At 42.0% G+C, this 17,083-nt stretch overlaps 1 protein-coding gene across 11 annotated transcripts in view; it reads left to right on the forward strand.

Moving 5' to 3' along the window:
- Positions 1–17,083, forward strand: part of MAP7 (microtubule associated protein 7) — a 169,928-nt gene that overhangs the window by 108,018 nt on the left and 44,827 nt on the right. For all 11 annotated transcript variants that reach the window (XM_032339423.1, XM_032339414.1, XM_032339416.1 and 8 more), the window contains 2 exons: positions 144–242; positions 7,834–7,911. In XM_032339423.1, the coding sequence (XP_032195314.1) occupies positions 144–242; positions 7,834–7,911 (177 nt within the window). The remainder of the gene's footprint in view (positions 1–143; positions 243–7,833; positions 7,912–17,083) is intronic.

Genomic DNA, 17,083 nt, shown 5'->3' on the forward strand with positions numbered 1-17,083 from the left:
TTGTAACAGCCTCATCTTTTTATTTCCTAAATCTAGCCTTGTACCTGATACAAAGGTTCACAGTAAACATTGAATAGGTGAATGTTTCTAAATCAATTTTAAGAAACTAAATACGGTCTTTTCTCTTTGTCTCATTTGTATAGCGCCTGAAAGCTACAAAGTGCAAGAAAAGAAAACTGCTGCCTCCAGCCGTCCCTCTGCTATTTCAGGACAGAATAGCAACTTCTCAGGAAGTAAACCAGGTACGATTCATGTCTTTTGCTGTAGAAAAAAAGTTATCCCTAAAGCCTTAAGGCATGCTGGAATTTAGGAGAACTTAGTTTCTATCCTGCTACCAAAACACAACTCCTACTGGCTTATATGAATTTAAGTCCGAGAACCTCTTACAGCCTTGATTTTCTCTTTCTAAAATGGAGATTCAAACACATGCCCTGCTAATTTCTCAGAATCATTCTGGCAATCAGCGAGATAATGCGTGTGTGTGCATTGTTTACTGTCCAGCGATGTATAAGAGGTAATCATTTTCCTATTCTTTTTTGTAATGGTGCGTGAGCCACAACTTTTTGTGCCTGTGTGCCCAGCATTACTGTATATCTTTTCTTGTGACATTTTCAAAAGCCATTTAAGGAAATCTTCATACATAGCAAAGCTGCTACAGAATTATGTTTTTGTTCTCTATTGTCTGCAATGATTGTACACCTACATGGTAATTTCATTTAATAGCCTGTGATTCATGGTCTGTTCCACTCAGTGATACAAAGAAGCAAACAGCCTGTAAACATAAACAGTTGAAGACAATGAAGTTGCTTCCAGGTGTCCAACAGCCATTGTGTGGTCCTTGACAGAGCCCACTGTCCAGTATGATGGTAGACAAGCAAAGAGACGCAACGGCAATTTGACCCCCTCATGAGGGCCTTGGAAGCCTACTTTATGCAGCATCCGAGACCAAAATCACTCAAGAGCAGTGAATCAGTGAGAATTAAGATGGAAATCACTCTTTCTAGCTTCAAACAAAACATTCCCCCATTATTCGTAGTTTAGCGGGGGTGGGTTGGTGGGGTTTCCATGTGGGAAAGATCTTAACAGAGCAGATAAATCTGGCTTCTTGCTTAAACGAAGGACAGCTAACAACAAGTACTATTGCCAGACTGTATGACCAGCCATTAGTGGAAGATGATGTGTAATTTCAGTGCAATTTTAATTAGCAGGCTGAGACTCCCCACTTAGTCAGTTTGCCTTTCCATCTGTTCATGGACCCACCTACCTTTCAGCCACCATCTACTACTTAATGAGTAATTGTCCTGTGCCTGGGACCATGACAGGGACTGGAGGAGCAAAGCAGGGCCCCTGTGCTCCCAGGCCTTATTCTAGGGGACTTAGGTTCCTTACACTGAAGTGAGGATCCTTTAGCATGGAAACCTCATTTGTCTTACCATGAGAACTGAACATTCACTAAATGCTATATACTGTTTTCCCCTTGTTTTGACTATATTCCCTGTGCTGTACGTTTTATCCTTGTGACTTACTCATTCCATAACTGGACGTCTATACCTTGCACTCCCCTCACCCATTCTACCCGTTCCCCTCCACCCCTCACCTCTCTGGCAGTCATTCATATTGTGTCTTTTGAGCATCATGTGTCTCCTTGCTTATATAAATATATATAGATGAGCTGATGTACATATGAAGGTCTTGCTTTTAAAACCACCATGTTGTTTTCCTTAGTATCTCCAAAGGATGATAGAAGAATTTTCATGTTGGATGGCTAGGCTTGAGTAAAACCTGTTACTTCTATGAGATACAAGTCATGGGAATGTCTGACTAGAGCAGTCTATTAATTTTCATTCTCTGGAACTTGGGGCAGGGGTGGTGAAAAGTAAAGTATATACTAAATTTTGGAATATTTTGAATATTGTCCTCAACCCAAAATGGGCAGTCTGACCAAATGATTTCTTGGGGTCTTTTTTAACCCAGTAAATTTTATTTTATTTATTTATTTATTTATTTATTTATTTATTTATTTATTTAAGATTTTATTTATTTGTCAGAGAGAGTGAGAGAGTGAGCACAGGCAGACAGAATGGCAGGCAGAGGCAGAGGGAGAAGCAGGCTCGCTGCTGAGCAAGGAGCCCGATGTGGGACTCGATCCCAGGACGCTGGGATCATGACCTGAGCTGAAGGCAGCCGCTTAACCAACTGAGCCACCCAGGCGTCCCTAACCCAGTAAATTTTAGTTAAATGTTTTCCCATCTTTTACTTTCTGATAAAGACTCTAGAACATCTCTTTGATGTTAATAACATTCAAGTTGTTAATATTTTATCTTGGAAACAGACATAGGAGGCCCTTGTGGTTTATAAGTGTGGGCATAGTATGTCTCATGTTATCTAGGAAAGACAAGTGCTCTCAGCTGGGAATACTTGGACCCAGACAGAAAGAGACCATTTGTACAGTCACGGATCTGTCCATGTCTACAGAGTGGGTGAGGGCTCTTGAGGATGCCATCAGCTGCCTCCAGATGATTCAGAGTGTAACCTAATTAGATGAGAACATTGGCATTCTTTTCATGATCAGTACATACCTAAAAAAAAAAAAAAAAAGCAGAAACTTAAATTCATTTTTAAAAATCCCTCTTAATTTCTATCCCTTTATCACGCTCCACCAACAAGTCTTAAAAGAGCCACAAAAAACTTCACTAGCATTTATAAGTCATTTCCATCACAGAGGAATGCAGGCCTTGGAATCTTCCAGGCCTTCTCTGACTGCTCCATCTTGCCGCTGTCATGGAGTGCCCTGGTGTGCAGAAGGGCCCGGGATTGAGCTAGAGATCTGGTTTTAGGAACTAGCTGTGACACTTCACTGTGCCACCTTCCTTGGTCACAGCCATTTCCCTCAGCTTTCTCCTTTGGAAAACAGGCATGAGAACTGGTCCTTGAAGGAGTAAGTACTTGGCCAGCTTGTAGAGCTGTTGTGAAGAACAAAGTGATAATGTTTGTGAAAGTGCTTTGCAAAATGCAAAAGCCCCAGTGAAGTTATTTATTGTGTCAACTCTAGTTGTTCGGATCGAAGTCAAAGCCTGGTGAGCTCTTGAGAAAACCTTGTCCGTGTCAGTTGATTTTCTTTCTTCGAGAGCCCCTGAGTTCCCCCTTTGTGGTCTAGGCTCATGCACGTCACTGAAGACAGGATATCAGGAGCACTTCCCGTCACTCTTGAAAGTGCCCCAGTTTGGGTGGCCAGCCCCCTGCTTCAAGTCGTCCCAGCCAGAGGTTGAATGCAGAGGGCAGCTGCAGGTGAACTCACAGCAACGTTCTGTTGCTCTGAAAACTTTTCCTTCTGACAGTGTTAGATCTGTCAGGGAACGATGTGAAATGTTCAGGACGTTCATTTACTTCCTGCACCTTGGTTTTGTTGCAGGGAAGAGGGACGTGAGGGTTGGGGATGAGAGGCAGACAAAGAATCCTAGAAAATTCACTCTTTACTTGGAACTATTCAATTTTTTTTCTTTTTGGAAACCTCTCTTTAAAGATAATTTTTATCAGCTTTTGGTTATTAAAACTGTGACTGTTTAACATTTATTTTTTTAAAGTCTGTTATCAAATACGAGGTTGCTATTTGTTTGCCCCATTGGTGTATGTTGAGGGGGGGTTTAAAGGCTCTGAAAGTTAGTGAAGGTTGTTTGCTCATTCGTTCAACAGACGCTTCTAAATATTCTCCTTCCTGCCAGATGTGGTCCTGAACACTGGGAATACGCAGTGCACAAAACCAATAAGGCTTTGTTCCTCCCCCACCCCATCTCTAGTCCACCAGCAGTATTATTGACATTCTGGCACCCAAGTGACGGATGTAATCAGAAGGATGGAAACAGAATTTAAACTGAATGCCTTGGGGCACCTGGGTGGTCCAGTCAGTTGAGTCTCTGACTCTTGGTTTCAGCTCAGGTCACCATCTCAGGGTCATGATCTCGGGCTCCGGAGATGGAGCCCCACCGTTGGGCTCAGGGTGCTCAGTACAGCGTCTGCTTGAGATTCTCTCTCCCTCTCCCCTCCACTCTCTCTAAAATAAATAAATAAAATCTTTTAAAAAAAAAAAAAAAAAAAAAGACCTGAATGACTTTTTCCCTCTACAATTCAGCGATTTCTAATGCCAGGTTCCTAATCCAACCAAAATCATCTAGGATATCGCAATCACCGTGCCCTAATTCTTTACTTCCTCAAAATCTGATTCCAAATGAATAGTGATTATCATTCCAGCACTCAAAACAAGGTCAGCGGGAATCGTGATACTTGTAAGCATTGGCCTTATTTTTAGCGATTGATTGATTTGTTTGTGCAGCAATCTATATGTCCTTGTTTCTTATATATTATACGATCAGTTAGGGTGGTGTTCGTCACATGCGATTAGCATAATCTTCATATGAAATGATATTATGGAAATCATCCCATGTAGTGCTGTTTTCCTACTGTGTATCCAAACAGCAACCATTATAGTGTGTAACTGGGTTATTGATATTGTGATTGACTTGGAGCTCTCAGGCTTGGTTTGGGTAGAAGAGGATAGGTGAGGGGGTGTGTGTCCCATACGTTGTTATTAAAATCTTCCCTTCGAAAATTTTTTTTCAAAATTTTGCCTGAAATTTGGCAAGTACTCGAAAGTAAGCTAGAAATGTCACACCTTCTTATTGATAGTCTGTGACAGAAATTATAAATGTAATTCAAAGGAATTAAACTATTTTTTAAGATATTTATTAATTGAGTGAGAAGGAAAGTATGGGAGCGGGGAAGGGGAAGAGGCAGAGGGAGAGAGAGAATGTCAAGCAGGCTCCATGCCGTACATAGAGCCAGATGTGGGGCTCGATCTCACCACCTGGAGATTGTGACCTGAACTGAAATCAAGAGCAGACGTTTAACTAACTGAGCCACCTAGGCACCCCTAAACTATTTTGTGGGCTTTCTGTAAAGTGCTTATGTCTTTTTTATATAAAGTCTTTTTTAATAAAGTTGATTTGGGGGTTATATATAGTTAAATAAGTGTTTATGAACGGGTAAACCTCATTGTTTAAGGCATATTACTTAAGTCGTAAGTAATCATTGAAGGTCTCTTCTAACTGCATTTTGACTTGTTCTCAGATAGTTCTTTCTTGCAAATGCCACTTGCCATGCTGTCATTTCTTTTCACCAGAAACAAATGACAGTAAAACACCCCTGTGTATGGCCCATAACCAGGTGCCTGAGCAGGAGGCCACATGCCCATTTTCAGATTCCAGAAGTAGATCTTTTGGGACCAGGAGCCATATTTTCTTACACAAACAATATTTGAAATCTCATAAATAATCAGTAAGTCTGAAAAGTAAGTATCCTAATAAATGTGAGCTACTGAGGGGTCCTTTGACCAGATTCTAAAACTCATATCTTAAAAGAAAATAAAAGAGGGGTGCCTGGGTGGCTCAGTGGGTTAAGCCTCTGCCTTTGACTCAGGTCGTGATCTCAGGGTCCTGGGATCAAGCCCCATGTCGGGCTCTCTGCTCCGTGGAGAGCCTGCTTCCCTCCCCTCCTCTGTGCCTGCCTCTCTGCCTGCTTGTGATCTCTGTCAAATAAATAAAATTTTAAAAAATAAAAAAATAGAAAGAAAGAAAGAAAAAGAAAGGAAAAGCATAAAATACTATCACTTAGTCTTGCACGTGATTCTCACTGCCAGGTTTTTGCAGGCTCCTGATGGGCCTTTTCTACGGTTTCTGTTCCCCCTCAATGTACAAATCCCGTGGCATTCAAGAGGCCTTTGGGATGGAGGGCCTTTCAATTTGTTGATGAACCACCACCATGCTATCTAAAATATTGTCCCACTAGCTTTCTATTTTTTAACATGAGATCTTAAAAATATGTCAATTTAAAAGAAGAGAAAATAAACCTGATTTTGAGGTAATTATCATCATCATCATCATTTTGCTTGTTTATATAGTAGCAGAGTGAACGCATTAGTATAGCTCTCTGCTGGGAAACCCGCAGCAGTGTTTTGCTTGGAGTGCCATCCAGAGTCCTCCCTGTGACCAGCAAGCCCCGTGCCATGGCCCTTGCAGGTCTGGCCCCATTGATTGCGATCTCTCTCCGTTCCAGGCTCATAGATCTACCCATTTCTTGAGCACATTATGTGCTCTTAATCTCAGGGCCTTTGTGCTTGCTTCCCATCTCCTGGAATATCTGCACATCCATGTGTCCTTTCCATCAGGGTTTTACATGTAAAAGTTACATCAGTTAGGCCTCCCTTGGCCCTTGTCTAAAATGTTAAACAGTTCCTTCCTGCCATGTCACAATCCCCTTTGTTGCTTTGTTGTCCTCTTAGCATTTATTTCAAACTAACGTTCAGTATATTTTCCCCTTTTTCATTTTTTTAAAGATTTTTTCTATTTATTAGAGAACACATGCAATGAGGGGGAGGGGCAGAAGCAGGCTCCCTGCTGAGTGCAGAGCAGCCACATGGGGCTCTGTGCCAGAACCCCAAGATCATGATCTGAGCCAAAGTCAGACGCTTAACCAGCTGAGCCACCCAGACGCCCCAGCCCCTTTTTTTCATTCCGTTATCTCTTATTTATCCTGTTCGTAAAATTCTCCCTGAATAGAACACAGCCCCCACAAGGGCAGAGATTTTTTTTTCCTCGATTGCTTTCTTTTCAGCACCTAGAACAATGCCTGGTGCAGAGTTGATGTTCACAATGTGGTCAGTGAATGAATGAGTGAACTGAGCCTTATGTGTGAGGCATGTAACTAACACTGTTTCAAGCATTTCATTTAGTTCTTACAGTGATGTGAGATTGGTTCTATTTATTCTCGTTTTGTAGATAATAAATCAAAACCCAGGGGGCACCTGGGTGCCTCCATCAGTTAAGCATCTGCATTGGGCTCAGGTCGTGATCCCAGGGTCCTGGGATGGAGTCCCACGTTGGGCTCCCTGCTCAGCGGGAAACCTGATTCTCCCTCTCCCTCTGCTTGCCGGTCCCCCTGCTTATGCTTGTTCTTTCTCACTCCATCTCTCTCTGTCTAAAATAAATACATAAAATCTTAAGAAAAAAGAATCCATGAAACCCATGCCCTAATTAACTTGAGACTAAGAGAGTTGGTGAGTAACTCAGCCAAATTTACCTAGCAAGTGAGAGACAGGACAGAAAGTGGACTCTTGCCTGTGTGACTCCAAAGCTGGGCTTTTTGCATCTGGCTGGTGAACCCCTATTCAGTAGAACTTACTTAGGATTCTGTTTGCTGTTGAGGAACAGACTTTTTAAAGCATAAAAATGATAGAAGTTCACTAGCTTAGGAACCCAAAGCATCATATCTGTTGCTGGATAGAAACAGTCAAAAGGCTACAGATATGTTTTTACATCATGGGAGGAGGGGGGGTGGGCAGGCTGTGTGTCTTTTTATTTTTTTTTCTAGAACTTGTTTCCCATTTTCGATGAGCTGACATAGAGCATGCTGTAAGTTTAAGGCATGTAGCATAGTGACTTGACTTAGCTGTGCTGTGAAATGATCACCACAGTCAGGTTAACATCCCTCATCTCCTGTGGATATGAGAGAGAAAAAAGGGGGGATGGTTTTCTCCTTGTGATGAGAACTCTTAGGATCTACTCTCACATAATGTTTTTAAACAGGAGAAAAATGCTTGAAAATTCTCAGAAAAAATCGTAATAATAAGGCATATCACCAAAACTATAGTCCTATATACCAGTGGTTGTAAGACATAGTAATATTTCATTCATCGCACTTACTAGCTAAAAAGGTATTTATCAAAGTATATTGTTATGAGAAAATCCACTTTTCTGCTTATATGTTTTATCTCCTTTGCAGACCCTCCTCTCGTGCTACGGGTCGATGACCGGCAGCGGATGGCCAGGGAGCGCCGCGAGGAGCGCGAGAAGCAGCTAGGTATCCATCCCCAGCCCTCATCCCCTCCTTCAGGGACACTGTCGTTGAGTTGTTACCTTTCACCTCAAGACTAAAGGCCACTTAACCATTGAGCACACGGACATCACTCTAATGACTATGCTCGCTGACGTGCCTTTGTGAGTCGTACAGATGGATGTGAAACAGAATTTAGTATGTGATAGAAACAGGGGACCAAATTCTAAGTAACAGGAAAGCCCAGCCCAGGATTAAGGTCCTTTTCCCTTGTTTTATTGTAATCACAGTTTAATGTGGTGCAGGAGAGAATGTATGTACGACAGGCTCGATGGCTCAGCTTACATTTTACAGCTTAAAAAAAAAAAAAAAAAAGCACACAAGGATAGTGAGCTTATGGTTCTCTTTTATGTGAAGAAGAGTCATGAGAGTTTAGACTACTGGGACACTTCCTGCTTCCTATAATAAAATAACCCTGCTGCTGAATTTATAGACGGATGTGACCAGCCTTGCTGCCAGAAGAGTGCAGAACCTAGTGCTGAGCTGTCTGATTTTTCTTTTGCTACCTAAGGTCTTTGTGAAAGGTTAGCAACTGTGGTATTGTCCGTACCATCACCTGGAGAGCTGTGTCCCAGGGATGACCTTACCAGGAAGCCAAGATCAAAGCACCAGTGTCCTCTAGAACACTGAGCAAGGATGCTCATGCTAACTCCTCCTTTACTTTGATGTCCATTTATGCCAAACTGCTAAAACAGGATGCTCTCAAGTGCCTTGGAAAGACAAAATGTCCGGTTAGCTTGTCTCAGTGTTGCAGAATGTCTCTGTCTTTAAAAATTGGACTGACCGAGGTTATTAGCATGTTCCAAGTGGATGACCCCTAACTTTTCTAGAGTTCCACTGCATTTTGTAAGAACTCATGTTTCCGTGGGAGAACCCAGCATGTGTACCCCATCTTTTCTATTGTTCTAATCCACAAACCCAAATCTGTGAAATTGATGGGATGCTGGTTTTCAGAAGTCTACTGACATTACTTAATTCTTCCAACAAGGGCCTTGTTCTCTCCTTTGCCATAATGGGCATGCCAGGTCAGTTCTTTTGCTGCCAAAGTCTTTTTGACACAGATTTCAACAACTTGGTGGAAGGGATTGAGCTCTGCTGCTTTTGTGTGCCTAGCTTTCTGCCCAGGCTTGAAGTTCCCTGTGGCTGATAGGCTTGCTGCAGGCGGGTGGGTTCCTGGTGGAGGGCTTTCTGTGGCCCTCAGGCTGATGCTTTCCCCCACATATTCTGCAGCCTGGGTCTCTTGCTCCTGGGAGGTATGCCCACTGTTCCCTTATTCAGGTTGGTTTGACAAGTAGATCAGAACAGAGGAAAGGCAGAGCATCCCAAGCAGAAAGAGACTCCAGATAAGCACAAAAAAGCAACTGCCCACCTGCTCTGGGATGGCTGGTATTTGCACTGTCTTTGGATGGGTCCAAGGATTAGCTGTTGAGTTCTCTTCCTTCTCTGTCCCATCCAGCGGGGTCAGGTCTTAACCGTTTTATCTCTTCCTTAGAGTTGCAGCATGAATTCCCACCTGCTAGAGTAGAAGTAGCTCCAGAGGATCAGGAGACCACCCCTTTATGATTTAAATCCCATTGTGAGTCAGCTTTTACACAGTAACTCAGACCTTTCTGTTTGGGTTTGTCTTTCAAAGCCAAGCACTGTTTGGTTTTTTTCTTTTCCTTTTTTTTTAGTTTTGTGGAATGTATTAATTAACACGCTGGTCAAACAAAAATGATCTCACTTCTTATGCTATGAAGTTACAAGACCTATAGCTTTGAGCCTACACAGTCTCCTGCAAGTTGCCTAGTTCTGTATGTTGAGTGGCTCGATGTTTGTCTTAAGAGGAAATCCCACATTTTAATTCCTATCCACAGGGCAGCACACGACTTTTGACTAATTTATAAAGTCAAAAACCTTGTTTTCTGGGTATTGTGTTCAAAAGATAGAGATTGAGACCCACCCTTCAAAGGCTAGCTGCAGGGTATGTGGGGAGGGAGATAAACCCACAGCAATTGTAATTGGAGGTGGTATTGAAAGGGTGTGCACACGGGTTGGTGAGAACCCACAGAAGCACGCGAACAGCCTGTGGGTGTCACGTGCTGGCAGAGTTTCCCACCAGAGGATGTGGAAGTGCTGTCCAGGAGGGTGGAAGAGACAGAGATCATAGAACAGTGACACAGGGATATGTGGGAAAAGGCATTTGCTAAAGGAAGCCATCATGCTTCACAGATTATATTACATGGGTGGAAGTAGTTTTCAGGTGATTGTATTATCCTGTTATTACACCTGGACTGTTTTAGTGAGCCGTCATATAATAGACATGGTTTTTCTTCTTTTCCCTGCCATGTTAAATATCATGGCTTCCTTAATTCTGATCTCTTTTTGTTGTTAAAAATCACAATTTTCATGAAATACATCAGTCTTAATTTTTATTTTTTGTTTGCATTAATTGCATTTTTTTTAAATTTTAAAGCAATGTCTTTTTGCCTGATTTTTTCCATGTAATCGGTCATAGCAGCAATTAAATCTTGAGAGGCTCTCTTCAATCTTCATAAATACATGAATAAACATACATGTGAGCACACATACATATATTTTTGTAAAAGTGTTATCTAAAACCTAGCACCTAACTTAAATTGTGCCTTGCAGTCTATAAAGTTGATTTCTTTAAAAAAATCTTTTAGTACTAAAAATGGAAGGGCACACCTGAGCAACTACCCTTAAACTGTGCTTTGCAAAAACTATAATGACAGTGGAATATTTTTAAAAAGAAGGGGTGAGGGAATGTCAATATCAGATCTCTGGACTGTGCTTTTTTAAAAACAAAAACAGTTGGTAATACCAGCTGTTACCAGGCTTTCAAACTGTAACGCTTTTCAAGTTTAAGGGGGAAAAAAAATTGGGAGTACACTCCATAAATTCCAGCAAAGCAAAGTTTTAAATGATTGGACATTGAGATTGATTACTCAGTGTTGGATATAGATTGCAACTGACATTGAAATTATTAAAATTTTTTGTTTTAATCCAAAGTTTCAAAAAAGCAAAGTGGAGAGGGAGAATAAAGTTCCTTTTGTTTTGGGTGGCATGTCATGTTTGTACTATTCTGTAAATAGAGAGGACCTCCTCATAACTTTCTGTAGGTTAAATCTCTGACTCATGCTTTAATGCTTTTATGGTGGGATTGGGTCATGTGGCTTAGTCTTTCTACATTGTCCTTCCATTTATCACATAAAACCAGGCATAATTCTTCATGTTTGGGGTTGTTCTGTCCATTTGGTTGAGCACAAATACTCTAAAAGCTGTATTTTTCGGTCTTGAAAGCTTTCTCCGTGAAGGAATCCCCCTAACCACTCCCTTCTATCTGAGTCTCTTCAGGCCATTCCTTCAAACTCCCCTCTCTTGACCTCTGTATCTTTTTTTCACCAACTCTCTTCCAAGCTTTAATTTTGTTTTTTTTCCGTAAGGGAAAAAAATTTCATTTGTGCACATGGGTTCTAGCTCTCCTTTTTTGATGACATGGGTTCTACACATTCATTTGCTCCTAAGGCGGTTGATGCTTCCCCATTATCTAAAAGTCAGCTTCTGTACAACTGACTCATCAACTCTCATTCCAAAACCAATTCCTCTGGGTGATTTTTGTGGCCCGGTCAGTTGTACCAGTATTTTTCTGGCCCCGAGCAATAATGTCTTTTAGCTGTGCTTGGTAATTGTCCTATTGCTGGAGGCACTGGCATCTTCCTGACCACTAGTCTTAGCTGTTGGCTCTTTTGCATTATAAAACATTTTTTTTCTCTTCCTTGGGGTCCCAGTGCTGGGCCCTCACTAGTCTCCACTCTGGCCTGTTGGGCCACTTGAAGTTACCAGTGGCGAGTTGGACTGAGCCTAGTCCTCCAGCTGGAGCTTCAGCTTCTGGAGCCTAGTAGGTGGGTGGAAGTTGCCACATTCTCTCTGTCCTTCAGTCCACTTAGTCATATGAATAGCTGATGCTATCTTCAAGATAAATGTCAAGTCCCTGCCTTCAGATCTGCTGCCTGTGCTATCAGACCCATCCAGGCCTTCATAAATTCAGGTCCTGCTCAGTAGAACCATCTCGCAGATGTACTGCATCTCTCCAGCTGTGTTGCAGTTAGGGCCACTCCCTCTTTTTGAAGCCCTTTCTACTCCTCATGGCCTTTCCCCCTTTCAGAAATTGATCATTTTCTCACTCTGCGGTCTGTTTTGCACAACCTCATATTTTAGCTCACATTCTAATGCTCTTGTTTGCCCTTATGAACTTTTCCTAGTTGGATTTATATAACCTCCTGGTTGCATGTATGTTAAACTTTTAAAGGGTGTGATTGACTATAATTTGCTAGTTCTTTGTATCCCAGTACATGGCATGGTACTAATTATTCAACAGACATGTAGTAAATATTTGCAGACTTTCCTTACTCTGCAGTCTTTCATGCAATATTAATAATAATAATGGGCCAAACAACATTATACATTGCATTATCACATTTAGCAGCAAATTAACACCATCGTTGTCCTTTTTATTGTGTGGGCCTGCCATAATTGTTAATGTAATTTATTTTATAGAAGGGCGTGTGTTTTATTTTTACATTGTGATAAGTAGATGGATTTTCTTTCTGCCAGAGCATATTTAAGCATGTCTTTAATATGTCTTTGATATTACTCTCAACATCCAAGCATGTGTGTATTTTTACTCACTTGTTTATTATCTGTCTGCCCCCACTGGGGTATAAGCTCTACGAGAGAAAGTACTTGTGTCATTTTGTCATTTCTGGAGCCCAATACCTATTAATAGTGCCCGGCCCATAGTCAATGTCTAACCATTGTCATCAAATGGTAAATGAGTAGTAAGTCTATGCATGTTAACATGAGCACAGACGAATGCGGCAGGTGTACTGCAGATTTGCTAAGACATTACCAAATTATCAGATAATACCTGCCATTGTAATAGGTCAGTCCAGCAGGTCTTGGATTCTTATTCTTAAACATTGTCTCAGAGGGACAAGGCTACAAAGGTCATCTATACACTAGTTGTGCCTTAAAACTGTTGAATTTTCATGTATGTTATAAAACTGACAGCCCTACAATATGTTGACAAATTCAAGAGAATATTTAAGAACTCTTTCACAGGTGAAAAATTTTCTGCACCCAAGGAGATATGGTTCAACCCCTTTTCTTAAAATGATACGGATTAAGCTTGAAGATTTGGCATGAATGGAGTGACATTGCCAACTGGGGCTTTCTGGGGTTCTGTGACATCATGAAAGATTATCAGACTTGTGTGATTGATTCGCATATCTCACGAAGAAAAATTTGTTTATAAAATCTATCCTTCAATGTATTCAACATAGGGGTTTTATAGCTAAGTTCAAACTTGTATAAGAGATCTCTCATACTGTGTTAGAAATCACCGAAATAGGGGCGCCTGAGTGGCTCAGTGGGTTAAAGCCTCTGCCTTCGACTCGGGTCATGATCCCAGGTCCTGGGATTGAGCCCCACGTCCGGCTCTCTGCTCAGCAGGGAGCCTGCTTCCTCCTCTCTCTCTCTGCCTGCCTCTCTGCCTACTTGTGATCTCTGTCTGTCAAATAAATAAATAAATAAAATCTTTAAAAAAAAAAAAGAAAGGAAAAGAAATCACCAAGATAATATAAAAAAGATTTTGAACTTCGAACAAACATTAATCAACTTTTATTTGAGTTTCTTTCTGTGGATAATTTTTACCAGACTTTTTTGCCCTTCCAGTCACAGCTTTTTTACTTTGTCTTTTTTTTTTCTTTTTTAAATCTCCTTAATAACAGTGTGTTTTCAACACAGGGACAGCACTGTTAATCCAAGTGTGGCCAAGAGATAAATGATCATTTCTGCCTGGCTTGAGCATTCATCTCAAAAATATTGATGGGGGATTAGGACTAATTAGTAAACCACCAATAATGCTGTACCGATTAAAGTCATAAGTAAAGCTGCCTCTGATTTCACATTTCACATTATTCGATTAGCCCAGTTTTTGGTTTTGACCAGACTCTCCACAAAACAGGGTGAGTTTTGGGAAAGCAGTCTTTCTAAACCAAATCGCTACTGGGTAGAAGTTTGACCGATCTGTGGTTAGTCTTGGCATCTGGTCTCCCGAAGTCACTTAATGAACATAAAGTACAAAAGCCCTCCAGGCCATCAGGCAGGCCGTGAACAGCTGAGGGCTCTGACTGCACGGCAGTGGGAGGGATACGGACATGAGTGCACACATACCTCAGCGGCTGTATCATGAGTCAAGCTCGGGACTGGCAAGAATAAATGCTTGTTGCAGGTTGGATTTGGTAACTTAGAGGCTGAAGATTTACCATAAATGAATGAATCATTCTGACTAAGCAGCCATTATTTCTTCTTCTGAAACAGACTTTGCCTTTGAGGCTGAAGATGAAAAGATCTTAAAATCTGAAAAGTAAGGGATCTTATAAACAGAAGAGGATAAGGGCTAAGAGTGACATTAGGAGACAAGGGTCTTCACATTGCATGACCAGCTTGTCCCAATCTAGAGCAACAGGTTAGTTTCTGGGAGGCATTGCAAAGCATGTCCTTCAACATAATGGCTCAGTGTTTGCTTCCAGAAGCAGACAGTCCAGAGTTTGGTTCCAGATCCACCACTGATTTACTGTGAGGCATCAGGCAGGTTACACCACTTCTCCAGGTCCCAGACTGCTCATGATAAAGTGAGTTTAATAGCAGCGTCTGCCTCATTGAGAGGCTATGAAGATAATGTCTGCAGATCACTTGGCATGAGCGCAAAGGGAGAACTGAAGACATCTCACCATGGCGGTGATGGTGAGAAGATGAGGATGGCCGGCCACGTGATGCCACAGACACAGACTCCGATGCCTGGGACTAAAGAAGCCTAATGTTTCTGAGCTGGGGGAGACAAGGGGAGAGGGATATTGTGCTTCCTGGTCCAGCAGGGCAGGGCAAGGCAGGGCTCAGTAAAGCAGCCAGGTGAGGAAGATAGCAATGCTTAAGAAGTGAAAGTGGGTTGGGGTTGAGGTAATAACTAAAAAATTTCAAGGACCATCATTGATTTCTATGCTTTAGCAAAATTCCGTATACTTTAGCAGAGGCTGAACCCTCCTTTAAGCCTGGCTCTAGAGACAGGAGTCCTGGATAGTATTGCTTTCTTATATCAAAAGTCCTTCAGGGGCGCCTGGGTGGCTCAGTGGGTTAAGCCACTGCCTTCGGCTCAGGTCATGATCTCAGGGTCCTGGGATCGAGTCCCACATCGGGCTCTCTGCTTAGCAGGGAGCCTGCTTCCTCCTCCTCTCTCTCTCTCTGCCTGCCTCTCTGCCTACTTGTGATCTCTCTCTGTCAAATAAATAAAATCTTTAAAAAAAAAAAAAGATTAAAAAAAAAAATCACTAAAAAAAAAAAAAAAAAAGTCCTTCAGCCTGTGTATGGGGAAGGCTCTTGGTCTTCCAAGGTATAAACTGCTACCCCAGCCCCTCGATCCCACTGGGCCCACTGCTGTGTGCTGGGAAGCAGGCAGAGTGGGAAGACTGCTCGGGAGCAGGAGACAGTGTGAGCATCCTGCAAGGTCACAGTTGCTACCAGGCAGACCTCTGGTATATCAGTGCAACAAGACGGGAGTGGAAGAAGAGTTTAGAAAGCTTGGAATTAACACTAAGGCCTAATACAAGTCACTTGGCTTGGAAGTCACCCAATCCTTTAATTCTTTAGCTCATCCATCAGATCTACTTTTAAACTGGAAATGCAGGTAATCTCAATAATTGTTGAGATAAAGCATAACGATGAAAATGTTAACAGTCAAAATCAAAACAAAAGGAGACCTAATAGTAATTCCACACACGTCCTCCAAAGGAAAAACAAACACTGAGTTCTGGACATTGATCGGAAAAGATCTGGGACATCATTTTGTACACACACTCTAATTTAGAGGTCAACTAGGTTGGCTCATTATCCCAAGGTCACACAAAATTACTAGCAGAACCAAATCCTGAACTCAGAAATTTAGCACTGGTCATTTTCCGATTCTTCAAGATATTACTGGCATTGCTAGTGCCCAGCGTTACCAGTAACCAATTCGTATCCTTTCATGTCTTCCTGTGAAACGGAGACAGCCCATCTGCATGTTTCAGAGGTGAGGTGATAACATTGCTCTGTTCTCTGAATGCCACTTTTTTTTTTCTTTCCGTCACGTAGTAGTGACACATGCGCTCACGCAGATGGAAGCCTGTTCAGAAGGACCAGGCTGGGCACTAGACTGGTGATGGTGACCGGCAAGGGGAGTCACCCAACCCACGGGTACGCTTCCTGTCGCTTCCTGTCTTTGTTCTTCCCATTCGCTGCATCCTCTCTGTGGCATAGGGCAGGAATTGGTTTGATTGTCCTAGAGATTCACTCCTGATAATTATCTACATTTACTGAGCTCCTGCTGTGTACATGGGACTGTGCTAAGCGCTCCACTTGTTAACGTGAGCCCACCAAGACCCTGTCAGAAAGATGGCGCCATTGCCATGTGAGGATGTGAGACCACAGAAATCGCTTGCTCTGTGGCATCTAAACAGTGAGTGGCAGGCTTAAGGGCGGACCCACATTGCTGTGAAGCCCGAGACATGCTTTATCCGTGACAATACTTGCCCTTCATTTTAAATTTCTTTTAGTACTAGAGTCGCTGTATGTTTCTAAGTGGAGACCAGACTGATAGTGGATTTCTGCTTTGTGTGGCACTCATACTGTCGCAGTGTCCCCTTTGCATGGCACTGACATACTGTTAGTGTCATTGAAGTATACTCCTGGCAACAGCAGCTCAGGGACGGGACTGATTTATTAACACCTAGTATTTCAGGGACTGCCGTGGGCTTTCATCTCATTTTATATCATGATCCCAGAGTCCAGGGAAACATTAAAACTTCACAAGAGTCAAGGTTAATAATATTCATTATGATTCCTTTTCTGGACATGCTATCTTTTTATAGAGCTGCATCTGTGAAACGAGTGATCGTTAATGATTTAAGTAGGAACCAAGTGTTGTGTTAGTCTGCTTGGGTTGCCATAACAAATACCATAGATTAGGGGTTTTAAACAACAGATTTATTTTCCCATCATTGTAGATGCTTTAAAGTCCAAGATCAAGGTTCTAGCAGAG

Source organism: Mustela erminea, chromosome 4 (genome assembly GCF_009829155.1).
Source record: "Mustela erminea isolate mMusErm1 chromosome 4, mMusErm1.Pri, whole genome shotgun sequence".
NCBI lineage: Eukaryota > Metazoa > Chordata > Mammalia > Carnivora > Mustelidae > Mustela > Mustela erminea.